We start from the raw sequence: 27,709 nt of genomic DNA, 5'->3' as shown, positions 1-27,709 counted from the left end.
CAACAAAGTCTTTGGCATATTTAGAAAGTACTTAATACATGCCTCTTTCTTTTCTTCTTTTTTTCAATAAACAAAAAATGGAAGCAAACACTCAAAAAGATCACCTATATTAGTTAACAAAAAACAAAAACACCAGAAAACTGAAGTTTGAATACAGATTTCTGAACTATAAATTGGGGGTGCTTTCTTCTCTATTACCAAAAACTACCTCTACCTAGCCTTTTCCCCTCTAACTAGGACTATATATAGGCCTATAAGAGTGGAAAAGTTTATCTAATATTGTGTTTTATATTGTTGGCTGGAAATCAGGTAATTAAGCTTTCCCAAGGTGGAGGAAATTAAGTCCCAAAAGAAGTTAATGACTTTCCCACAATCATGGAGTTAAAAGCTTCTTGTCACCTAATGCTCCACACTATTCCATTTGCAACACTTTCCTGCCTCCTTAGGTTACACAAAGATAAATGGTTAAAATAACTGAAACTAAAAAGAACTTACATACACACATAGCTACATCTAAGGAGCTCATCCTTGTCTTAAAATGCAGTTTAAAGTAAGACTGGGGAATTAGCCAATCATTTCAAAGTGTCAGTCCCTGTTAAGACCAGTATTTGCTAAATGTCCTCTGTTGAGCCTTGCAGTGCACCAAAAGGTGCATCTAATAGAATCATTTACATTGTGCTCAGGAGATGTGTCCCTAAGAGTGACATAATACACACGTATCATCAATATTATTAAGAAATCTGGGACTCTCCCCCCAAGCCAAGTACATATTCTATTCTTTTTAGTTGCTATCCATTTTTTTGCAAATAATAACTTGAGTCTCAGTGCTTAGATCCCTTTCCTGAAATAGATGAGGAAAGCCTAAGGTTAAAAGGGAAGAGAGGATTTATTGAAGAGTCCATTGAGACGGAACTGTGATTTTGGAGAAAACAGACCCATCACTTAGACTCCGAGTTTCAGTTTCCCTTTGTAAAACAAACACAAAAAATTGTTTAAAAAAATCTTGCATTCCCATATCTTACGGGGCCTCTTTAATTATCATCTAGTTCTAGATACATAGGTTTGAACTCTAACTGCAAAGGACGTACAAATCCTAATGCGCCTGCCCCACCTCTTAGGGGACAGCTTTTCGAGGACTCCAAAGTCTTCAAGAGAGCGGATTGGCCGCATCCCAGAAGCTCCGCCCCTCTTCAACGGCCAGCCAATCGTTTCCTCAGGCGGTGACCAGGCCTCAGAGGGGCGGAGGCAGGTCTCGGGTATGTAAACGCGGGCCTCGTGTCGGAAAGGCAGGGCCCAGTTCACTGCTGGACGGAGCTTCGGTTCCTCCCGGCTCTTCTGCCTCTGGGGAGGCTCCTACCATCGACCACAGGAGAAACCAGACGCCTTCCCCTCTAACTTTAACACCTTCTCGCCTAGCCTGCCATCCCCCAATCCCATCCCAACTCCCGCGATGTCCACCAAAGAAACTTACAGCAACAGCGCCTCTCTCAACCCCAGCGCCGCCTCTCGCGGCCCAGCCCCTGACAAGAAAACGCCCACAGCGCCCCCTCGGGCGGCGGGCGGCAGTGCAAGGGGGCGGGGAGGTGGCGGTAGCTCCCGCGGAGGCTCCCGAGGGCCCTCCGGAACCCTTGAGTACCGGGCCCGAGGCTCCTGCTACCGGGAAACGCCGCTCTGTTTTAAACTCGACAGCTCCGTCGTCGGGGCGGTCATAGGTAAGGGGGCCGGTGGGGAGCATCCCGGGGCCTCGGGAGGGCAGGGTCGTTTTCTTGGCCTTTGCAGAGTCCGGGCGGGCCGGAGGAACTGGGCGGGGAGGGTCTGACTCCGGATACTCGAGGGTGAAATGCCTTCCCCGAAGGTTAAAACGTGCTGGTGGATTGGAATGGAATCGATATAGGATTTTATGCTGGAGCTTAATAAATCCTCCTTTATGAATAGCAGAGCTCGCATGGGGTGGGGCCTCCCTGCCTTCCCTCTGTTGGCTATGAATCTGGGCTCCCTTTGACCCCTTTCCTGAGCCGGGGTCCCCAGCTTCTTTTAGGATTGACCCAACTCCAAGCCGTCCCCTATTCTGGCCCTCCCCCAGCTTTGTTGGGGGCTGCAGTGGGGTAGCAAGTGGCGGAAGAAGATAGATGCCTAACCTGGAGAAAGAGGAGACCCGAGTTCTTTGTAAAAAACGGATTATAAACTTTGAGATTGGACCCTTACCGGCCTCTATTTGTAGTCTTTGAGCATAGCACTCTTACTAGATCTTGTTAAATAAGCATGGCTCTCTTAGGGTCTCCCTTGCCAATACGCTTTAAGCGTAAACCTTTACTTGTTCTCTAGTCAGAAGAGTGCGTCCCCTAGTCCAGTCCAGGTTTACCGCCAAAGTTGTCATATTATGTTTACATTCAGAAGATGTTGACTGTTAACAGATTAGGATGTTTATACTTCCCTAGGGTTTTTAACCTAATTTTAAACTTATTTAAATTTTAAATTATTTTAAACCTAAAGACTAAACTTGCAAGCCTTTAAAAGGAATTGTTCAGTTTTAGCAAAATGACAAACCGTAGAGGGAAGATTTGTTATGGTCAAAAAGAGCCGATTCCAAGTCCCAGCTCATTTCCTTACTACAAATTTAAGCAAGTCATATAAACACCTAATCTTGATTTCTCTTCAAGAGAAAAGACAAACTGGACTAGACAAACTCTAATTAATTTATTTAATTAAATAAAAATAGGCTTTTCTTGATTTCTCTTCAAGAGACTGACAAACTCTAATTAATTTATTTAATTAAATAAAAATCGGCTTTTCTCCTATCTCTTCCCCCAATGAGGAAGCAAAAAAAACAAAACCCATTACCAAAAAAATCTACATTTTGATTTGATTACCTTTTTTTAGGAGGTGATAGTTTATAATCTTTTAGTTCTGGGGGTTAAAAAAAAAACCTTTTAAACTATTCCAAAAGAGCAATGTAATCCCTTTACCAAAGGGCAGTGTAATCCCTTTACCAATCCAATCCAACAAGCTTGTATTAAACCTAATTTCTGAGGAAGGCACTGTTTAGGCAATAGGGATACAGAAAAAAAAAAATCCTCAACCTTTACTAAGATTACTTTTCAGGACTGGGAAGGAAAAAAATAAATGCAATATGTAAGCTAAGTAAAATAGCCCCCAATTCCACAAATATGTTTGATCTTTATTTTACCAGGTCATATTTTGAGATATTAGAGAAATGTTTGTTCATTTTCAAAAAAAAAAGTATTTGGGGAGAGTACCCAGTTAGGTATAAGTGATGGCAGGGGAAGGAGAAAGGAGAAAGTAGAGAGTTCCTAGAATTTAACCTAGTAATCTTATATGCCTGATAATTAACCCAACAAACTGTCCAAATCTTATCAATAATTCTTATTTTGTATAATTTATAAATGTTTTAACAGGTCGGGGTGGAGCAAAAATAAAGGAAATTCAAGAATCAACAGGTTCTAAAATTCAGGTAAATGTTAATTTTGATAATCTAGAAATGAAAGTTCTGGAACTAGACATGGGATTTCAGAAAATCTAATCATCATAGGTATTTGAAGTATGGTCCTACAAAAGGAATCGACATAAAGTTGCTGATGAATCTTAAAGTGTAGACTGGCAACCTCCAATTCTACTTTAGTAGATACTTTTAATCATTTGTCATGTAATTCTTTGCATTTCTATGGTAGTGTAAGCATCAAATTGCCTGCACAGATAGTATTTCATTGTGTCTGTGAAGCAGAAATTCAACTTGATTTATGGGTAAAACTTGAAAGGTTGTCTAAGATCCTATGGCAACCACATGAAAAAATTCTCCAAATCAGTAACAATAAGAGAACTGTAAATCAAAATCACCTCATACTCTGCAAACTGGCAAAATTTATCATTGTTGGAGGGCTTGCAAAAAGGCACAAAACATTGTCTTTGAAATGGTATAACCATTTTGGAAAACAATTTGAAATTATGCAAATAAAGTGACTAAAATGTCCCAGAGACTCTTGTACTAGACTTAGACCCCAAGGAATCAATAAGGAAAAAAAATCCCCCGTACCCCAAAATATTTATAGCAGAACTTTTTGTGATAGCTGAGAATTGAAAACAAAAGTAAATGCCTATCAGCTGGGGAATGGTTAAACAAATTGTGGCACATAAATGTAATGCAACATTAGTGTGCTATAAGAAGTGATTTGGGTGATAAGAGCTGGAAAAAGCTAAATTAATTGATGCAGAGTGAAATGAGGAAGGACAAAGAAACCAATATACACAGTAACTACAACAATGTAAATAAAAAGACCATAACAATACCTCTCCCAAAAAGTAAATGTGACAATTTATAAAAACTAAATAATAGCCAAATGAATCGATATGAAAAGATGTTCTCATCCTGCAAGGTGCAAGGTCCAAAGTGTTGCACATATTTTCAGATTTTCTTGATGGGATTTTTCATTTGAACTGTCTTTTGTTTTCCTCTTGAAAAAAAATAACATTTGTAATATGGAACAGCTTGGGGAGAGGAAAAGGATGGGATACATGGGGGATGCTGTGGTGATTAAGAAACAGAAAATATTAATTAAAAATTTTAAAACTTATATGGCTAGTCAGGTGCTCTGCCTCTGTGGTACATGACCTCTTAAAAGATAGGGGGAGGCCTTTTGAAAAGCTTTCATCAACATCTTTTTGTTATTGCCTTGTCAACTGAAATGATATTCTCATCTTAATTGATCATTATATTATTCTGAAGCACTTAAAAAATTCTACTTTCATGGAAAAGTTCTATTAATATTTACTTTATTAGATGATATAGACCTTATTCTAGGTCTATCCTAAGTAGCCATCTTGTTTAACTATTAGAAATTAGAAGATGAATCCAGGATATAAGCCAAGAGGGCTTCTGAAACTTGATAATCTAGATCCACTAACACCTTTATTATATTTACTTAATTTTTTTTTTTAACATTCTGAATTTGGACATTTATGGACATAAGATTGTGATTATTGCTGTCTTTCCATATTTTTAGATAATAAAGGGGGATCTAGAGTCAGAAACCAGAATATATGGCAACAAGGAGAACCAGAAATCAGCTAAGTTAATGATAGAGGAAATAGTAAAAAAAATAGAAAAGTATTCTAAAGAAGACACAAAAACTGGTGAGTAAGCTAATTGTGTATTACAAATGTATGTAAAATAACTGCTGTACAGGATTCTTTATTTAGAAAAAATCATTAAGAAAATTTTCAACTGTTACTGACGTTTATAAGCTATAACATTTACTCCTTTCCCCTAATACTCCTTCTCTAATAAATTCGATGAATCACTAATCATCCAGAGATTTTCCCAGTTTCTTTAGTCTATCCCTTGCTTTAGTATTATTTTAGGGATGAAGCATTTATTGAATGCCCTACTCTATGTCAGGCATTGTGCTAAGCACTTAAATATTAACTTAATTAACAATATTAAATATTAAGATCCTCACAATAACCCTTTGAGATCGGTGCTCTTGTCTCCATCTTACACTTGAGAAAATTGAGACAGAGTGTAATCTCCCCATGGTCACAAAGCTAGTAAATGTCTGTGGTCAAATTTCAACTAAGGTCTTCCTGACTGAAGACTCAGGAGTCTGAGTCATCTAGCTTCCTTAGTTGAAATTATGTTGGCTGTTGTAAAAAACATGACATTTGTAACTTTGTAATTATATCCACAATATACTGCCCAAATTTTGATCTGAACAAACTTAATCATGTTAATGACCAGCAAAATAAAGCACCATTACATCTAGATGATGTATAAAATTGTAAAGTCATATGAATATAAACTCTTTTTGTACAAACTTAATCATGTTTTTAATGAGCATTCAGCCTTTGATACATAGTATTTCTTTAGGGTTCAGGAAGATAGAAAAGCAGAAATATGTTCTGTTATTTCCTAGGTTCATATCCTGCCTGTGATCTTATCAACCTATGTGACCTGAGGCTAGTCATCTTGAACCTTAGTTCCCTTAGAATTGGATGATCTTGTTGACCTCTAAAGTTCTATAGCTATGATCCTCTGACAAATATAATAGTTACTGTGTTATTTGTACAGTCCATCTCAATGAGTTCTTAAGGGCATATTTAGCATCTTTAAAATTCTATAGAAATAGGAGTTCCTGTTAAGTTTTTTTTTTTTTTTCCAAGGGTTTTCATATACCATCTTGTTCTCAGAATCAGGTAATATGTACAGTTACCAGCCTATTGTTTAGATGAGAAAAATTAGGTACACAAAATTAGTTGGTTAAAAAAAAAAAGCCTAAGTTTGTTAGACATGTATGTTTAACATGAGAATAACAAATTTAATTATACTAATTTAAAAGAGTTGTCCCTTAGTTCCATTAGAGTGGTAAAAGATGATACCGTCTAATTCACATTTATATAGTGATTTTAAGGTGTATAAAGTGCTTTTCTTACAACCCTGCAAGGTAAGAATTATAATCAGTAAGTGTTCTCACTTGTGAGAGAGAAAACAAGTATGCAGGGTAGCTAGGTGATGTAGTGAATAGAGAATATCCTTGGAGTCGGAAAGACCTGAGGTCAAGTCCAGCCTCAGACTCTTACTAGCTGTATGACCCCAGGCAAATCACTTAAAGTTGCCTTTCTCAGCACCGCCCAAACCCAACCATGAAGAATGTTTGTTATTCTTTCCACATTACCTACTTTTTACATTAAAAAATTTATCTTAGAAATCATCATTAACTTAAATTATTCATTATTTTTCATTATTAAATTATTCATTAAATTATTCATCATTAAATTAAGTATTAATATAATTAACACTTTATATTGAACTAGTAAATATAATTTATATTGAATAGTTTTCTCTTTATTAGTAAGTTGAAGACAATGTTTATGAAAGCAGAAATTATTACAAAGTAATTTTTTTTTTTTAATCTTCTGATGACTTTGCCTTAACATCTCTGCACCCTGAAGGAAACCCTCTGAAATCATCCTGTAATGAAAATGGCCCAGAGAAAAAAGTTCCAGTAATTGATTGGGAAGCTATTAAACAGGACCATCTCCACTACATTAAAACAAAATGGGACGGTTAGTACAACAAACATTCCTTGTGATTTTTTTGTCTTAAATGCAAACAACAATTCTGGCAAAATATGCTTCTCTTACCATTATTGAAGAACTCTCTATTGAATAAGGAATAGAAACAGTTTTATAGGACATGATCTTATTTTAATTCTTTGCACAAGTTGCTTGCTAAAGGATAAGATGATCGATAGCTGACTATTATGTGATAGGACTACTGTGACTTTCTCTAATTCTTTTTCTTAAATAGCTTATGGGCATGCATGCATATGTGAGTGTGTGTGTATTTGTATGTTAGTAATGCAGGTAGTGACTAATAGTATATAAATTTAGGAAGAGAACTTTGGGAATGCAGACATGTGATTTAATTGGTGTAGAGAATTCTTGTTACCAAAGCAGGTCTTACATTTACATTTTGATTTATATAGTGTTAACTGCCTAAGACACTGGGAGGTTGTGTTTTTCACAGCTTGGTCCATTCTGTGTCTGGATTAGTAGTTGGACCTAGTTTTTCCTCAGCTCCTGGCAAATTTTCTATTCAAGATTTACTGGACCTCTCAGTCTGAGGTCATATTAATAGAGTCTAGATAAGGAAGAAACTGTCCTATCTTCTTTGGATTGGTTCTGGGATCTGAATTTGAAAAGGTAAGATAAGCCAATATAATAAAAACAACAATTCTCCTTAAATTAATCTACTTATTTAATGCCATCCCAATTAAACTACCAAAAATTACTTTATTGAGCTAGAAAGACAGTAATCTACTTGGAGAAACAAAAGGTCAAGAATATCAAAAGGATTTGGGGTAAAAAAAATTGGGAAGGAAGTTTAGCGATACCAGATCTTATATTATTTTATAAAGCAGTAACTATCAAAACTATCTGGTACTAATAACTTAAGATATAGAAAGGAGAATCAGTAGAACAGAGCAGACATGCAATACAGTTATTCATCATGATAACTTTGTATCTGACAAATGTAAAGATTTAAACTTTTGGAATTAGACTAAATTATTTGGTAAAAATTGGAAAGCAGTTTGGCAGAAATGGGTGTAGACCAATATATTACAACACATATCAAAATGATGTCAAAGTAGATATAGGACCTAAATATAAAAGGAGATATCATAAGTAAATTAGAAGAATATAAAACATATTACCTATCAGACTTATGTATAGAAGAATTTATCAATAAACAGCAGATGGACAGCACTGTGAGATGTAAAATGGATGACTTTGATTACATTCAGTTAAAAAGGTTTTGTACAAATAAAATCAGTATAGCCAAGATTAGAAGAAAAGAAAAAAATTTGGAAGAGGTGAAATTTTATAGACAGTTTCTCAGATAAAGGTCTCATATCTCAAATATATAGGAAATTTGTCAATTTTTAAGAATATTACTCATCCCCAAATTGGTAAATGGTTAAAATATATGAACAGGTGGTTTTCCCACAATGAAATCAAAATTATATGTATATTGTATGAAAAAATGTTCTAAATTATTATTGAGTAGAGAAATGCAAATTAAAACAACTTTGAATTACCATCTCACATCTATCAAGCTAAAATGATAGGAGGGGAAAATGATAAATTTTGGAGATGATGTGGAAAAATTGGAATATTAATATACTATTTTTGGAACTTTGAACTGATCTCAACCATTTTTGAAAGCAATCTGGTGGTGTGCCCAGAGTTAAAATAAAACTGTGTATACCCTCTTGACCCAACAATACCAATATTACATCTGTTTTTCATGATGATCTAGGGGGAAAGGAAAATTATATATAATATGTCCTAAAATATTTATAGCAGCTTTTTTTGTGTGGCAAAGAACTGGAAATTGAGGGGATACTCTTCAGTTAGGAATGGCTGAACATGTATATGATTATAATGGAATACTGCTGTGCTGTAAAGAATGATAAGCTGGTGAATTTTAGAAAAACATAGAAAGATTTGCATAAAATAATGAAAAGTGAAGTGAGCAGAACCAAGAGGACATTATATGCAGTTAACAGCAATACTGTTCAAAGAATAATTGTAAACAACCAAGTTATTCTGAGTACTATAAATATTCAAGTCAATTATAAAGGACCTATGAAGGAAGAGGCTATCCATTTTCACAGAAAAAGCTGATAAACAGAAGTTTGCATATTATGGTTTTACATTTATTTATAAATTTGTGTCAAGTGGTAGCTTTCTCTAGTATGGGATTGAGAGGGAGACAGATAATTTGAAACTAAAATGTAACCAAAATAATTTAATTAAAAAATGAGAAATCTAAAAAAAAGGAAAAAAAAGGTAAAGTAACAAGAATAAAGAATGGGTTAGGAGCCATGTCATGGGGAACACTGAAAGAACTATAGAAGAGAAGGCTTACTGAGTTCTTCAGATCTTTAAAGAGTTGTCATATGAAATAATTACTCTAAATTCCAGAGGGTCAGAGGAAAATCAACAACCTTTTAAACAAAGCATTCTCAAAGTAGATGCCTTGAAATTATTCAGCGTCAAGTAGAGACTAGATGACCATTTGTCATGATTGGTGGAGAAGTAGTTGCTAAGCAAAGCAGAATTAACTGTTACATTAGTTAATTTCTATGATCCATTCTGATTCCATGATTATTATGAATCAATACTTTTGTAAAGTACTATGATTGAGTCAAATTATAAAATGATTGAAAACGTCACACTGAAGGGATTTACTTTCCTTTACTGAGCTTGATGTCCAGTTGACGCTGTGGTAATCTGCTACATATTTTAGGCACTTATATTTATATATATATTCATTCTAATTAGAATCCCCAAGTACCTTGACTAATGGAGTACTTTTTTTTTCCCTCCCACCAAGGTCTTCCCCCAATTAAGAAAGATTTCTACATAGAATCTTCAAAAACAAAATTAATGTCACAAACACAAGTAGATAAGTGGAGGTAAGTAATTTTTATATATGGAAGTACTTTGAGTAAACTCACTGGTTGTTTGCAGTTGATTTAAATGTATCAGGGAAATTAAATGCCAGCAAATTGAAATGGAAAATATGGCAGAATCCCACCTTTACAATAATTAAAAACTGTCAGCCTGAGAATAAAGTGAAACTTTATTTAAGTTTTATTAGCTTATCAGATAAGCTAACAAGAACTTCTCAGATCTACCTTTAATTGGGAGTGAAAACCCTATAGTATCCATTATATGCATTTTTAAATATCTGTCAAAATTATAACAGCTTTGCAGATATAGCTTTCTTTAAAATATATCATTATTTGTAAACACAATTTTCATTGGCCCTGTTATACTCTTTTAATCTTTGTCAAAGAAGATAGGAATTTATGATTCTATATGCAATCTCTCCTTTAAACTCATTCATATTTGCATATGTAAGTTTTCTTGATGGTGTATAATTTTTAAACATAAGAGAAGAGTGGGTCAATATTTATTCCTGCACCAGATTAGTGAATTCTAAAGGGATTGTGCTATTAATCTTTCTTTTTTTTCTGTAAAGGGAAGAAAACAATAATATAATGTGTGATGACTTAAGAGAAAATGAAAAACGTATAATTCCCAATCCAGTATGTACATTTGAAGATGCATTTGATCATTATCCTGATGTTATGGCTAATATAAAGAAAGTAGGTTTTACAAGACCTACACCTATCCAGGTATACTACATACGGCTTTGATTAGGTATATTTGGAGGAGGGAGAAGATAGTTGTAGTGGGGAAATTACATTAAAAACCGTAATTTGGTTTTTAATGCTTGTCATTTTTTTCAGTCACAAGCATGGCCAATAATATTAAAAGGAATTGATCTAATTGGTATTGCCCAAACTGGCACAGGAAAGACTTTAGCCTATTTAATGCCAGGATTTATTCATCTTGATTTACAGCCACGGTAAGAATCCTTCTTTTTTATGTTTTAAGAATGTGATGGGTTTTTTTTGATGGAAATGGTTTTTTAAAGATAGGATTAAGCTTTCATAATTAGTGAATTAATCTAAAATCAAGTCTTAAGATACACTTGCAATCTTTCCAGCCAGTTATAATTTAAGGCATATGTAGCTAGAGACCCTACAAAAGTAATTACTTAAATAATTGAAATGTTTATTTGTTTTGTACTTTATTTATTTAATATTGTTATTCCATTTACATTCAAAACATTTCTTTTTAACATTTGTTTTAAGATTTTTGAGTTCTAGGTTCTCTCCCTTATCCCCACCCACAATTAAGAAACCACATGTGAAGTTATGCAAAACATTTCCATAAAAGTCAAGTTGTGAAAGAAAACATAGATCTCCCACCCTAATGAAAATAAAAACCCTTGAGAAAAAAATTAAATTAAAAAGAGAATGCTTCAGTATATATTCAGATAAATCCTTCAGAGTAGTTGTGGATGATTATACTGTTAGGGGCCAGAACTCTGAACTTGAAACAAAGGATTCTTACAAGGTACTAAATCAGTAGAATTGATAGAGACAATAGTTATCTAATTTAGCATGGTTCAGTATGATTGATTTACTCCTACAAGGAGATGTTATGGGCCAGAACTTGAAGCAAGGTACTAAGTGGTATTGAGGAGACAATGGTTAAATCTAGTTTAGCATTGATTTAATCCTACAACAAATAATAGTTTCCTAGTGATATAATCCTCCTCAGTGTGGAGGATATAAGCAAAGGGACTGAGAGCCATAGAGGAGAAGCTCTCAGGGCCAGAAAGAGACAAGTGCACTAGAAACTCTCAGAGGCCGAGATTGATTCCATTGTCCACCTTTGTGGTGGCTACAGGCTGGTGGCATAAACCTTTGGATTCGGAAAGATTCAGAGGGCAGAGAAGGAGGCAGGAACTCAAGCTCTTAGAACCAAGGAGAGAGAGAGCCTCTAAGAAAACTAGCCAAGCCCCAAATGAAGGATATAGGACTTTGAAGGAGACAATAAAGGATTTGGGCTTTAACATGTGGTACACTTGTGATTACTGAACTAAAAGGAAGGCTGCTCCCAGAGACCCCAAGAAAACCTCAACAGAGAACATTACATTTTACAGAGAACACTACATTATACTAGTGAGAATAGCAAAAGTCATTTACAGCTGGTCATCCTAGAATGTTGTTACTTCATATACAATATATTTCGCTTTGTTCATGGAAGGCTTTTCAAGTGTTATTTTTTTCCCTGAGAGCTTCCTGCTCATCAATTCCCAGAGAATGCTACTATGCCTTTACCAACATATACCACAGTTTATTGAGCCATTTCTCAATTGATGGGCATCCCCTTAATCTCTTTTTTTTTTTTTTTTTTTGCCTTGAGAAGAGAGCTGCTATGAATATTGGTCATTTTCCTTTTTGTTTTTTCCTAGTAGTAGTGTTGTTAGGTCAACGGATATGCATGAATTTACAGCCTTTGGGGCACAGATCATATTTTTTGATCTATTATCAATTGAGGCATGGCTTTTATTTTTTATAAATGTGATTCAATTCCCTTTGAAAAATGAGACCTTATCAGAGAAACTTGCTTCAAATTTTGGTTTTTTTACAATTACTATTGCTAATTGTTTTTCCCCCCATTCTCTCCTTTCACCCCATCCCATTTCAAAAGTGTTTTGCTACTGACCACTCCCTCCCCCAATATGCCCTCTCTTTTGTCACCCTCCCCCTTCCTATATCCCATTTCCCTCCTACTTTCCTTCAGGGTAAGATAAGAGTTCTATGCCTTTATTGAATATGTATGTTATTTCCTATTTGAGCTAATAATTGGAATGTTTTGGTAAAAGATTACTGGAAAAGCAAAATATTTTCTCATATATCCATCATCTATAACCCTAGGTTAACATTTGGTATCAGATTGCAGTTTTAAATTCTGTACTTTCTTCAAGATTTCTCCTTATACTTTTCCTCCCTTTCTTCTTATATCTGATAATCTATCATTCTTACACCTTCAACTGTCACCCTTAATGGTGTTTCCCTCCTGATTATAGCTAGGGAATGTGTCTTCCCCCTTGCTGATTGCTAAAACCCCTTTCCTTATTTAAAACAATTATGAATTTTAGCCTGCTCTTAGCACATAATAAAATTTTTGCCCCTTGAGTATAACTAATACTTCCTTATCTACACTTTAAAGAACCATGGAGAAAAGGGATGGTCCTGGAATGCTTGTGTTGACACCAACGAGAGAATTGGCTTTACAAGTAGAAAGTGAATGTAAAAAATATACCTACAAAGGAATTAAAAGGTAATTTCTATTGCTTTTTATATTTTAATATTATTTCTGTTTACTGGACATTTAACGTGATTATTGGGAAGATTTTTTGTAACTAAACCTTGTGGAACTTTTGGCAGCATTTGTATATATGGTGGTGGAGACAGAAGAGGTCAGATTGAACATGTTACTAAGGGTGTAGATATTGTCATTGCTACTCCTGGTAGACTCAATGATCTTCAAATGAATGAATTCATCAACCTGAATAGCATCACATATTTGGTAAGCTTATTTCACAGGAGGGGCAGGAGGTAGAGGAATAAAAAAAAAAAATTACCTTCCCCATTTCATCTCAAGTGAAGTGCTTATTCTGATGGAAATTAAGAGAATTACAAAATCAAATTCCTAAAAGCCCAAAGGAGATTTTATTGTGTATTACATGAAGTAGCCATAACTCTTGTGAGGTTCTAAGCCTGGAGTATGTGGATAGATTATCAGGTGGATCACAAATTTGGATGAGAAAAGAAATTACATCATTACTTTCACTAATCTGTAACTGAAATGTTGCACTTCTTTTAATTATGAATATAGGCAATAAACATGATTCTGAAAAAAGATCCATATCCTTCTTCAGAATTGCCAAAGGGGTCCATGAAACAGAGGTTAAGAACCAATGTCTTAAATGAGTAGTTATTTTGCTTTTAGGTTGGGTTTTGGGGGAAAATAAGATCTAAAAGAATTGTTTAAAAGTAGCATTTCCAATTCTTTACAGGTTCTAGATGAGGCTGATAAAATGTTAGACATGGGGTTTGAACCTCAAATAATGAAGATTTTATTAGATGTTCGGCCAGATAGACAAACTATTATGACCAGGTATGTAAATGACATTATTTCCATTTGTAAAATAGAATTAATGGAATATGTAGGTCTTTTCTGATTTTGACAATTTCCCAATGTACTATGAAAAATTTTAAAATTATTCCCTTGAATAATAACAATAAAGTGAATGCTAAATCTAGTAATAGTTACATAATGAAACCAGATTTTTTGATTAACTGCAAATTCTTTTCATTTTCTGTTGATTTCTTTTATTTATTTTTATTAAATAACTTTTTATTGACAGAACCTATGCCAGGGTAATTTTTTACAACATTATCCCTTGCACTCACTTCTGTTCCGATTTTTCCCCTCCCTCCCTCCGCCCTCTCCCCAAAGATGGCAAGCAGTCTTGTACATGTTAAATAGATTACAGTAGATCTTGGATACAATATATGTGTGCAGAACCGAACAGTTCTCTTGTTGCTCGGGGAGAATTGGATTTAGAAGGTATAAATAACCCGGGAAGAAGAACAAAAATGCAAGCAGTTTACATTCATTTCCTAGTGTTCTTTCTTTGGGTGTAGCTGCTTCTGTCCATCCTTGATCAATTGAAACTAAGTTAGATCTTGTCTTTGTTGAAGAAATCCACTTCCATCAGAATATATCCTCATACAGTATCGTTGTTGACGTATATAATGATCTCTTGGTTCTGCTCATTTCACTTAGCATCAGTTCATGTAATTCTTTCCAAGATTCTCTGTATTCATCTTGCTGGTCATTTCTTACAGAACAATAATATTCCATAACATTCATATACCCACAATTTACTCAAACCATTCTCCAATTGATGGGCATCCATTCATTTTCCAGCTTCTGGCCACTACAAACAGGGCTGCCACAAACATTTTGGCACATACAGGTCCCTTTCCCTTTTTAGTATCTCTTTGGGTATAAGCCCAGTAGAGACACTGCTGGATCAAAGGGTATGCACAGTTTGATAACTTTTTGGGCATAGTTCCAAATTGCTCTCCAGAATGGCTGGATGTATTCACAACACCAACAATGTATCAGTGTCCCTGTTTTCCCACATCCCCTCCAACATTCTGCATTATCTTTCTCTGTCATTCTGGCCAATCTGACAGGTGTATAGTGGTATCTCAGAGTTGTCTTAAATTTGCATTTCGCTGATCAGTAGTGATTTGGAACATTCTTTCATATGAGTAGTAATAGTTTTAATTTCATCATCTGAAAATTGTCTGTTCATATCCTTTGACCATTTATCAATTGGAGAATGGCTTGATTTCTTATAAATTAGAGTCAATTCTCTATATTTTGGAAATGAGTCCTTTATCAGAACCTTTAACTGTAAAAATGTTTTCCCAGTTTATTGTTTCCTTTCTAATCTTGCCTGCATTAATTTTGTTTGTACAAAAACTTTTCAATTTGATAGTCAAAATTTTCAATTTTGTAGTCAATAGTGATCTCTAGTTCTTCTTTGGTCATAAATTCCTTCCTCTTCCACAAGTCTGAGAGGTAAACTATCCTATGCTCTTCCAATTTATTTATGATCTCATTCTTTATGCCTACATCATGAACCCATTTTGACCTTATCTTGGTGTACGGTGTTAAGTGTGGGTCGATGCCTAGTTTCTGCCATACTAATTTCCAATTTTCCCAGCAATTTTTGTCAAATAATGCATTCTTATCCCAAAAACTGGGGTCCTTGGGTTTGTCAAACACTAGATAATTAAGGTTATTGGCCGTTTTGTCCTTTGAACCTAACCTATTCCATTGATCAACTAGTCTATTTCTTAGCCAATACCTGATAGTTTTAGTAACTGCTGCCTTATAATATAATTTTAGATCTGGTACAGCTAGGCCACCTTCATTTGATTTTTTTTTCATTAATTCCCTTGAAATTCTTGACCTTTTGTTTTCCATATGAACTTTTTGTTATTTTTCTAGGTCATTAAAATAGTTTTGGGAAGTCTGATTGGTATAGGCTAAATAAATAGATTAGTTTAGGTAGTATTGTCATCTTTATTATGTTGCTCACCCAATCCAAGAGCATTTAATATTTTTCAGTTAGTTAGATCAGACTTAATTTGTGTGGAAAGTATTTTGTAGTTTTCTCATAAAGTTTCTGATTTTTCCCTTGGCAGATAGATTCCTAAATATTTTATACTATCAGATTACTTTAAATGGGTTTCTTTTGTAACTCTGACTTTGGATTTTATTAGTGATATATAAGAATGCTGATGACTTATGTGGGTTTATTTTATAACCAGCAACTTTGCTAAAATTGTGGATTATTTCTAATAATTTTTTAGTAGAATCTCTGGGGTTCTCTAAGTATACCATCATATCATCAGCAAAGAGTAATAATTAGGTTTCCTCATTGCCTATTCTTATTCCTTTAATATCTTTCTCAGCTCTTATTGCCATAGCTAGCATTTCTAATACAATATTGAATAGTAGCTTGATAGTGGGCAACCTTGTTTCCTCCTGATCTTATTGGGAATGGTTTGCAGTTTGTCCCATTACATATGATACTCACTGCTGGTTTTAAATAGATGCTGCTGATTTTGGGAAAAGTCCATTATAGGAATGGATGTTGGATTTTATCAAATGCTTTTCTGCATCTATTGAGATGATCATATGGTTTTTGTTAGTTTGGTTATTAATATGGCCAATTATGCTGATAGTTTTCCTAATATTGAACTAGTCCTGCATTCCTGGTATAAATCCTACTTGATCATGGTGAATTATCCTGGGGATGATTTTCTGTAAATATTTTATTTAAGATTTGAGCATTAATATTCATTAGGGAGATTGGTCTATAGTTTTCTTTCTCTGTTTTCATCCTACCTGGTTTAGGTATCAGTACCATGTCTGTGTCATAGAAGGAATTTGGTAGGACTCCTTCATTCCCTATTTTATCAAATAATTTATATAGCATTGGGGCCAATTGTTCTTTAAATGTTTGGTAGAATTCACATGTAAATCCATCTGGTCCTGGGGATTTTTTCTTAGGGAGTTTTTTAATTGCCTGTTCTATGATGAGACTATTCAAGCAATTTACTTCCTCCTCTGTTAGTCTGGGAAGTCTATATTTTTGGAGGTAGTCATCCATTTCACTTAGGTTATCAAATTTATTGGTGTAAAGTTGAGCAAAATAACTCATTATTTCTCTGATTTCTTCTTCATTGGTGGAAAGTTCTCCCTTTTGATTTTTAAGACTACTAATTTCATTTTTCCCTCTTTCTAATCAGATTTCAAAGGTTTTCAATTTTATTGGTTTCATAAAACCAACTCTTGGTTTGTTTATTAGTTCAATAGTTTTTTTAGTTTAATATTAATAATTTCTCCTTTTTTTAAATTTCAAGTTTAGTAATTGTTGGGGTTTTAATTTGGTCTTTTTCTATTTTAAGTTAGCCAATTCATTGACCTCTTTCTCTATTTTGTTCAAGTAAGCCTCTAAGGATATAAAGTTTCCCCTTATCGCTTTGGCTGCATCCCACAAATTTGTATGATGTCTCACCGTTGTTTATCTTTGGTGGAAGTTATTAATTTGTCTATAATTTTCTGTTTCACCCAATCATTCTTTAAGATGAGATTATTTAGTTTCAATTACTTTTTGATTTATTTACCTAACTTTTTGTTGAATGTAGTTTTTGCATTGTGTCCCTAAAAAAGCATTTACTATTCTGCTTCCTGTTTAATTTTAGTCTTTATGGCTAATATATGGTCAATTTTTGTGAGTTCCATAGTTCTGAGGAAGAAGTATACTCTTTCTATCTCCATTCAATTTTCTCCAGAGATCTAATCATACCTAGTGTTTCAATTTCTATTTATCTTTAATTTATTTGTTTTGTGATTTGGATTTATCTAAATCTGAGTGCAAGTTGGTCTCCACTATTATAGTTTGTTGTCCTATTTCTTTGTAACTCTCTTAACTTTTCTTTGGAAGTTAGATGCTATACCATTGGGTGCATATATGTTTAATACTGATGTTGCTTCTTGTCTATAGTACCTTTGGCAAGATTAGTTTCCTTCCTTATCTCTTTTAATTAGATCAATTTTTGCTTTTACTTGATCTGAGATAAGGATGGCTACCCCTACTTTTTGACTTCACCTGAAGCATAATAGATTCTGCTCCAAGCCTTTTACCTTTACTCTGTATGTCTCCCCTGTTTTAATGTGTTTCTTGTAAACAACATATTGTGAGTTCGCTTTTGATCAGTCTGCTATTAGCCTCCTCTTTATGAGTTCATCCCATTCACATTTCGGTTAAAATTACTAATTCTGTATTTCCTGCCATCCTAATATCCAGATTATGCTTTCTTTCTTGCCCTCCTTCCCACTTCCTTAGTAATTAAACTTATTGGTCCCTTGCGTCCTGCTCTCCCCTCTTAGTATCTCTCCCCTCCCCTCCTTTGAATCCCTTTCCCTTTCTTGTGCCTTCCTTATTACTCTTTCCTTTTCAATTTTCCTCTCCACTTTTTAATAGGTGAGAAAGGATTCTCCTATAAAACATTGTCAATTATTTCCTTTTTGAGCCAACTCTGATGGTAAGATTGCAATGTTCCTCCCCTCTCTAAGTTCCCTCGGTAGAGGTTTCCTTTGCCTATGATGGAGTTTCCCTCTTTTCTCCTTTCCCTTTTCCGAGCATATCCCTTTCATTTCTACTTCCCTTTTTTTATGCTATATCAGTAAAATCAAATTATACATGATTTTATATATATCCACAACAGAAATACAGTTCTCAAGGTTCCTTTTACCTTTTTCTACTTGTCTTGGTCCTGTTGTTGGAGATCAAATTTTTTGTTTAAGTCTGGTTTTTCTTTAAAACAGATGGAATTGCTCCGTTCATTAAATGTCTATCTTCTTCCATAGAAAAAAATGCTCAAGCTTAGCTGGGTAGTTTATTAGTGCTGCATTCAAGTTCTTTGCCTTTCGGAATATCAAATTCCAGGCCTTGATCTTTAATGTTGAGGCAGCCAGATCTTGTGTGACCATTATTGTGGCACCTTGGTATTTGAACTGTTTTTCCTGGATGCTTGTAGAATTTTTTTTCTTTAATCTGAAAATTCTGAAGTTTGGCACAATATTCCTCGGAGTCTTTATTTTAGGGTCTTTTCAGAAGGTGTTGATGGATTCTTTCCCGTCTATTTTACCTTCCGGTTCTATTACTTCTGGGCAGTTCTCTTTAATAATTTCCTGTAAAAATAGTATCTAGGCTCTTTTTTTCATCATATTTTTCAGGTAGTCCGGATGATCCTTAGGTTTTCTCTCCTTGATCTATTTTCCAGGTCCATTGTTTTCAAGTAAATATTTGACATTTTTCCAATCTTTCCATTTTGGTTTTGATTGACCGATTCTTCCTGTCTCAATGGGTCAGTCATTTCTATTTGTTCAGTTCTGATTTTAGCGTGTTATTTTCTTCATTAGCTTTTTACTTCTTTTTGTATATGTCCGATTGAGTTTTTAAATGCGTCATTTTGCTCTATGGATTTTTTTTCCATTTCACTAATTTTTTTTTTTAGTGAGTTATTTTCTTTCTCTAATTCACAAATTCTGTTTCCCTGCACTTTTTTACCTTTTTTTTTTTTTTACCTTTTCCAGTTCACATTTCAGGAAGTTGGTTTTCTTTTTCCACTTTGTCAAATTTTTCTTTTAGTGAGTTATATGTCTTTCTGCTTTCTCCTTGCATAGCTCTCTTTCCTTTCCCCATTTTTCTTCTAGTTCTCTTTTTAAGGTTTTTAATAGTCTCTTCTAGGAGGCCTTTGTATTAGGGACAACAATTGTCTGGAGACTGTCTATTAGTCTCTTCAGGTTTGGCTTCTTCTTTTATGAGTGAAACTATCAATTGTCCCGTTTTCTTACTCATTTTTTTAAAACCTGTAGGATCTTGCCTTCAGGGAGGGAGGTTACCAGCTTCCTCTGCGGAGCAGTGAGGCGATGTTGGACAGGTAGCTTTCCTGCTAGCCGGCTGTAAAAAGCAGCGAGGGTCTGGGTGCTCTGGGAAGATTCTCACCTGGAGTAACTCAGGCCTGCAGGGGCAGAGCAGGAAAGTGCCCTGCAAAAACCCCTGATGTGTGGAGATAATGACTGCCCTAGGGCTGAGCTGAGCAGTGAGTTTCACTAGCCCAAGCCTCCGCCCTGGGGCTGTGGGTTTCAGTTGAGCAGTGAATGGATTTTCAGGGACCAGAAGTTCTCTGCTAGGGAAGCACAGTCCTGTTGGGGAAAGTTCTATTGCCCAGGCCGGGGACCCCACTGTGCTGATTAGAGGCTGCCCAGGCTGTGCTCCCCTCCAATGGGGTTTGTAACTGCCCCCAAAGCTCCGAACTGCAGGATGTGGCTGCGGGCTGTGTTTTCAGTCTCTGGTCACTTCTGGGTTTAGTGCTACAGCCAGTGTTAGGTTCTGGCGTTTTTAGAGTACCCTCTGTTTCCGGGCTTTAATTTCTCTGCCAGTTTATTGCTTTGTAATCAAGGCAGAGCAGTTAGCCTATAGCAGAGTGGTCTCTATAACTTCTAGCCACAGAGATCACCCCCGCCCCTGGTCTGCTTAGGACACTAGCCTCTCCCTGCCTGCGCTGGTCTGTTTCTGGCCCCTCAGGACAAACCTTTCCTGGCGATCTTCCAGATTGACTTCAGCAGGTAAGTTGTATGCTTCTGATCTTCATGAATTTAAGCAGTGAAGAGCTATTTCTGAGGCTGGATAATAGTTGGTTATGAAGGGAATGAGAGGAGCTTAGAAAGTCGTGTGTGCCTTCTCCGCCATCTTGGCTCCGACCCCCAACCTGTTGATTTCTCTTTGATCTGAAATGTAAAATCTCTCAAATTATAGCTCTTCTTTGCCCTTCTTTGTGGAAAAAAAAAGTTCTTTCTGATACTTCATCAGTGGCATTATCATTCACTTATGCCACCTTCTTTTACCTTCATCTCTTAACACTCTTATATTCTATAACCAAATCTCTCCTCCCTACTGTCATCAGTGAGGAGGGGAGTGCATTATTTCACTTAAACTTCACATTAATCCTTTTGGATAGGTGCTTCTGTATTCTCATTTTACAGATGAGGAAACTGAGACTTGGGGATTAAATGATTTTTCCAAGGTCACATAGTTTTAGTATGTGTCTGACTTAAGATTCAGACCCACACAGCAGCACTTTATCCACTTTCTCTTCGAGCCTTCCCTTCAGCTTTGCTCACCTAATCCTAAACCATCCATCTCAAATTAATCTTCCATATGAGAAAAGGTAATTGTCTTTGCTTTTTCAAACTAGTCAGTTGTTGCTCACCTAAATATTAAACACTTGGTGCCAGCCTGACTTTAAATCCTTTCTTTCTTAAATGAAATAAACTTTCAGCTATTCTTACTCAATATAATACAGCTAAATTCCTTTACTTAACTGATAAAACCATATCCTTCCTTTTATGATCCAGATCAAATACTGTCTTCATGAAAACTTCCCTAATTACCTCTTGCCTCATCCCCAGACATTGAAAGAAAGGAAGATCACTTCCTATTTTTACCCTACTAGATTAGATAGGGCTCATCTTAGTTTCTTGATTCTTTCTCCTAGTACATATGACTTATACTGTCACATATTTTGTTTGAAGCCAATACCTAGAAACATTTTCCATGTTTTTTTTGTTTGTTTGTTTGTTTGTTTTTTTACATCCAGTGCTACTTGGCCTGATGCTGTACGTCGCCTTTCACAAAAATATTTGAATGATCCAATGATTGTTTATGTTGGAACGCTAGATCTTGCGGTAAGCTTTTTAAACCTGAGATTTGTGTCACTTCTTTTGAGTGGGTATAAGGAAACTTATGTGTCAAGTCAATAAAAATAGTTATAGATTCCATATCCTAAATAGAAAATGAGGTCCTATCATTGACCTGCTGTTAGAAAAATACTTAAACAAGGACACATTTAAACAGGGACAAATCTGGATAAGCTCCAACCATGAGACAGCAGGCATATAGTCTAAGGGAATCCTATTTCACTGGGTATTCTTCCTTTTATTAAAACTTTTCCACCTTAGACCTTTGGCACTCTAACTTTTGCGTTTCTTAACTAGCCAGCTTAAAAAATGGCATAATTTGACCAATTTTTAAAATATAATACAATGGTTGTTCCCTGGTTCAGGAAAAAGAGGGACATAGTTCACGTATATCAAGGTCTACTCAGGAAATCAAGGAATAAGATTGTACATTGTTTGTGTTTTTCAGTGGAAAAAAATTGCTTTAAAGGAAATTATGACACTGTTCATAGCAGTATGCTGCTTATGTTTTTGATGAATGAGGGTTAAAAGAGTTAACTTATAGAAATGATAATATTTGTATCTTCACCTGTTTTTCTAAATCTGAAATTTTTTTTCTTCAATGGTTTAGGCTGTAAATACTGTGAGGCAGAAAATAATCATAACCACAGAACAAGAGAAGCCTGCTCTTATACATTCCTTCATTGATGCAATGAAGCCTGAAGATAAAGTAATTATTTTTGTAGGAAGAAAACTGATGTGAGTAAAATAGTACTCACATTTGTCTGCCTGTCTCAGAAATATTAATTTTTACTCATCTTATTTGTGTCTCTTTTGGCACTAAAAGAAAAATCTAATCGTGAAGTCTACCATTAATAAAATATAACCTTCTTAGGTTGGTGGTAGTACTGCTAGAAATTCCTGTGATTTATTAGTTTAGATTGCATTTTAAATTGTCAATTTTTTTCTTAGTGCTGATGATATATCCAGTGACCTGAGCATTAAGGGTTTACCTGTACAATCATTACATGGTAATCGGGAGCAAAGTGATCGTGAACGAGCACTGAACGAGTTTAAAACAGGTATGTTTATACCGTGATTACTCTTCCTGTGAATCATGCTTCAAATTTATTTTGCCTCTAAAGTAATTCTAGACTCGGGAAATACCATTGACAAGGCACATTAAACCTATAAATACCAACAAAAAATAGTATCCATCTAAAAAGTGGGTTGATTGGGTCTCAGAAAAATGTATCCCTTGATGATTAGTAAATTGAACAGCCTCATTTGCATATAAATATATAGGGGGATATATACATGTATATCTATAAATTAAATCCCTGTTTTTGGTTTTTTAATTTTTCTAGGAATAGTAAGAATATTAATAGCTACAGATTTGGCATCACGAGGTCTTGATGTCTTAGATATCACCCATGTTTTTAACTTTGATTTTCCTCGAAACCTCGAGGAGTATGTCCATAGAGTAGGACGAACTGGAAGAGCTGGGTAAGAATATTATGCTTTTTTACAATTAATTCTTTTTCACTTTTTCATTACTCCTGTACAAGCAAATCTTTTAATGGTTGCTTGCATATAAGTTGCCTGTTTTTATATAACTTTATAATAGGCCTAACATTCCACTACTTTATGTTCTGAAAATTTTCAAACTTGTTTACTAACCCTGAATGATCTACTAATTACTAATTAAATACTAATCTAGTAAATCAATAACATGTCTTATTATTAGATAGAAAACATGATAAGAGTTTACTTACATGAGATTCTTCTCTTAAAGGCATACAGGGGAATCAATTACCCTACTAACTAGGAATGATTGGAAAATAGCTGGTGAATTAATCAACATTTTGGAGAGAGCCAACCAGGTGAGTAAATTTAATTTGGTATTTCCTAATTCCTTTTAATTTTTAAATTTTGCTTGTTAGGAAATATGAAACAAATGTTTTGGCTGTGTTAGCAAATGTGAGAGTAAATATAATTTTTTAAGACTTCATGATGAGATCTGCAAATTTATTATTAAGTAATTAGAGTTTTAGTTTTTTTAATCTCATTAATTAAACATCATTCTACAAATTTCCCTCAAATTACTGCTGAGAATGTGGAGTAGCACTTTAGCTAGAAAGCAGTTTTTAATAAAATTTTAATAACCTAATGTACTTAATAATTTCAGGAAATTCCAAATGAGCTTATATTAATGGCTGAAAGATATCAACAGCACAAACAGAAAAAAGATGAAGAAAGAAACATGTCAAGAACTCGTGGAAGGACAAGAAACATTTATTGATTTTTGGAAGCGTATACAATCCAGGAAACAACTTACTTTTGGAGTTGTTGCCTTTCAGCTCAGCAAAAGCTAAACAATAAGCACATTGGAAGTCATCAAAGGAAAGACAATTCTGGATTTGGTTTTTTCCCTTTTTTTTTTTTAATATATTGTCAGGAAACGAGTATTACATTGAAAGTTCAGATCTGAATGGAAGTAAAAATATATGACTTGCATATGAAAGGACAGTTCAATCGTCAATATAATGTTTAAAGATATAGACATCTTAGAACATTTTTGTACTTTGTTTAATAAAATCAAAAGTATTTTAAAAACTTTGGATTCTTTGGAGCCTTTTCCTTCCCCTGATTCCCTTCTCCCTCAAACAAACACAAAAAAACCCTTCAAACTATTTCTTGTATAATTAGACTACATATTTTTTTATATATATATATACATGACCAAACTGTTATTTTGCTGTACAAAAAGAATCAGACTCTGAAATATTGTACAATTAGCTTGTGAAGGAAATCAAAAATGCAGGTGTGCATAAATATAGGGATTGGGAATTCAATGCAATGGTTTTTAGTCATCACCCAGAGTTCTTTCGCTGGGCATAGCTGGTTCAGTTCATTACTGCTCCATTGAAAATGATTTGGTTGATCTCATTGCTGAGGATGGCCAGGTCCATCAGAACTGGTCATCATCTAGTATTGTTGTTGAAATATGTAATGATCTCCTCGTCCTGCTCGTTTCACTCAGCATCAGTTCGTGTAAGTCTCTCCAGGACTTTCTGAAATCATCCTGTTGGTCATTTCTTACAGAACAATAATATTCCATAATATTCATATACCACAATTTATTCAGCCATTCTCCAACTGATGGGCATCCACTCAGTTACCAGTTTCTAGCCACTACAAAGAGGGCTGCCACAAACATTCTAGACTACATATTCTAATAAAATTAGGAATTTTGCCTTCCTTCTTATGATACGTTTTCATGTCTGTTGTCCAATTCCAGCTATGGCTGGACATGTGGCTTTTGCTTTCACCAAGGGGTCATCTCCAGTGCTTTGGATGCAGTTTCTAAATTAGCCCTACTTCAAATGACCAGCTCCTGCTTTCTCTTTTGACTCCTCTAGGCTGTACTTTTGCTCCTGAAGGGAACATTGGCTGATTGGCTCCATAGGACACATTATCACTTGTCACAAGGTTAACAATCCAGTGACATTCCTCCAATAGACCTTTCCAGCTACTGATAATATTCATGAACTCATTCCTTAATGGTTAGCCTACTCCCAGCATACTCTGATGATGAGTGATTCTGAACTCCCAGTTTTCATGATACAAATCCTTTATGATACTCCATCCTTCAACATCACCTCAACTCTAACCCCCTTATCCTATAACCTACTTTAAATCTACCCACCCCTTCCACTGTGCTCTCTAGAATGACTACTCCATAATTAACAAACTTGCTTGCAATTTAAATCTTTTTCTTTTCCCCTCCTATCTTCTTGAACTCAGAGCTACCTCATTTCTGATTTGCGGCATCTTTGGCCGCCCTTTTCAATATTCATTGAGCTTTTGTGGGCAGGAACATGCATGTTTATGCACACACACATGAAAGAGAATAATCTTTATTCCTTTTTGCCACATTGTGACTTTCCGTCACTTAGAGTAGTAAACTTTTCTCTGAGGTCCAGAACAATCCATATTTATCTCCAATTAAAATTCCAGTAACTGTTATTTAATACATTTAGGCATTTTTTTTCCCTCAATGGACTCAGTCTTCTCTACTACCCTCATACTAAGGAATTGCAACATACATATTGTTATTTCCTCAAACACTTAACTTCCTGGTTCTTTAATTTACTCATTTCCCATCATCTATTCATTAACTTCACCTTTATACAGAGATGGTTTTATCTTTGATTTGACCATGTGTCCCACTTGTACATTTGTGAATCCTGAAATTCCTTTATCTGATCATAATTTTTTATAGTATCACCTTTTCTTATGTCTGAGACCCTAACCCTGTCCCTCCCTCCTAACATAACCTCCACTGTCACTATCCCTCAGTTATTTTCTAGGCCACCTCTCCAGTCTTTCATTTCCTACTCTCCACAGCATCTGTACCATATATTAAGTCTCTCTTTAAACCTCTCCTTTTGCCCTTCAACCCCCTCCACTGAAAATCTTGCCTCATAATTCAATGAAAAAAAATTTAATTCATTTGCTGTACAAATATCATCCCCCTTTTTTCCTTGATAGTCTTTTCTATAGTTTTTAATACCACTGCTCTCTCCTGTTTCTCCTACCTGTCTGGTCACTCCTCAATCTCCTTTCCAGGATCTTGATTCTCCCTCCATAGTAATTTCTTTGGTGATCTTTGTTGATCTCCACCAATTTAATTTTCATGTCCATTGAAGATAGTTTCTGGATCAATTTATCTACCCCATCCTCTCTCCAGTCTCTTGACTTTCAATCTCCTAACTCTAGGTACTTCTTGGGCATTTCAAATTGTATGTCCTATAGACATCTTAAACTCAACTTGTCTAAAACAGAACCTATCTTTCCCCTCAAACCCTCTCTTCTTCCTGACTTTTCTACTGTAGGAAATCTCAGTGACATAGGCTTACAACTCATGTGTCATCTTCAACTCTCCACTTCCTCTCACCCTTCACATTGAATCTATTGCCAAGCCCTGTTATTCTCCTTTTGAAGCATCTCTCCTATATGTCCTCTTCTCTCTGACACGATAGCAATCCTGGTATAGGCCCTCATCACATCTCACCTGAACTATTGTGATAGCTTTCTTGTGGGTCTTCCCCCTTATCTTTCCCTACTCCATTCCATCCTCTCCTTTCCTACTAAAGTGATCCGGTGATCGGTCTGAAGCACAGATCTGGTATCTCTGCCCCACCATAGTCAATAAACTCCAGTGGTTCCCTGTTACCTCTTAAACAAAATATAAATGCCTCTATATGACTTTTAAAGCCCTTCACAACTTGGTCCATTCCTACCTTTCAGCCTTAAACTTGACTCCCATCTGTTCAGATCCAATAACAATGAGCTTGCTATTTAATTACAAACCCTCCATCTCCTGACTGTCTTTTCATTGGGTCTCCCTCATGCCTGGAAGGCCCTTCTTTTCTTCCTCATTTTCAACTTCTGCTTCCTTCAAGCCTTTCTCAATCCACCTCAGTGCCTTCCCTCTAAAATTATCTCCTCTATGTTCACGACATTTCGTGACAAGATTTCTTTGTATCCATATTCACATATACGAAAACTTTGGTGACTAGAAAAATCTATAACCTATTTTTTCCTGGGGCCCATTTCCTTCAAAAATCCATTTTTTTGAAGGCTTTGTCCGCCTAATTCCCTCAGCCACATAAAAGGCATGTGTTGCCTTTTATAATTAATCTTGGTTATTTTGTGATTAAGATTATAATTATTACATACTTTATGTAATTATTAACATAATTAGCATAATTATCCATATTGTAATTTTCAGATATTTTATGATCTAAATAATTTATAATTATTTTAGAACACTGAAGTCATTTCATACTTTTGCTCTCCCATC

At 35.2% G+C, this 27,709-nt stretch overlaps 1 protein-coding gene across 1 annotated transcript; it reads left to right on the top strand.

Annotated features, from left to right (window-relative positions):
• Positions 1-1,219: 1,219 nt before the first annotated feature.
• On the top strand, positions 1,220-24,595 carry DDX43 (DEAD-box helicase 43). Its single transcript, XM_012549158.3, has 16 exons — positions 1,220-1,712; positions 3,417-3,472; positions 5,019-5,148; positions 6,964-7,077; positions 9,914-9,995; positions 10,565-10,721; positions 10,836-10,954; positions 13,174-13,284; positions 13,392-13,533; positions 14,024-14,124; positions 21,762-21,849; positions 22,472-22,599; positions 22,813-22,922; positions 23,208-23,346; positions 23,636-23,723; positions 24,029-24,595. Exons 1-16 carry the CDS (start codon positions 1,451-1,453, stop codon positions 24,140-24,142), a joined length of 1,941 nt encoding a protein of 646 aa, XP_012404612.2. The 5' UTR covers positions 1,220-1,450; the 3' UTR covers positions 24,143-24,595.
• The last annotated feature ends 3,114 nt before the right edge of the window (positions 24,596-27,709 follow it).

The sequence above is a fragment of the Sarcophilus harrisii genome, chromosome 4 (genome assembly GCF_902635505.1).
Source record: "Sarcophilus harrisii chromosome 4, mSarHar1.11, whole genome shotgun sequence".
NCBI classification, from domain to species: Eukaryota; Metazoa; Chordata; class Mammalia; order Dasyuromorphia; family Dasyuridae; genus Sarcophilus; species Sarcophilus harrisii.
Note: the sequence above shows the minus strand (reverse complement) of the source record. Positions and strands in the feature narration are given on the sequence as shown.

Bases quoted from the DNA above. Each gene is read 5' to 3' on its own strand.
- DDX43 (XM_012549158.3), top strand. From the start codon at position 1,451: ATGTCCACCAAAGAAACTTACAGCAACAGCGCCTCTCTCAACCCCAGC. The intron at 10,955-13,173 runs GTAAGAATCCTT...TACACTTTAAAG, and splicing joins CATCTTGATTTACAGCCACG to AACCATGGAGAAAAGGGATG. The intron at 21,850-22,471 runs GTAAGCTTTTTA...TCAATGGTTTAG, and splicing joins TTGGAACGCTAGATCTTGCG to GCTGTAAATACTGTGAGGCA.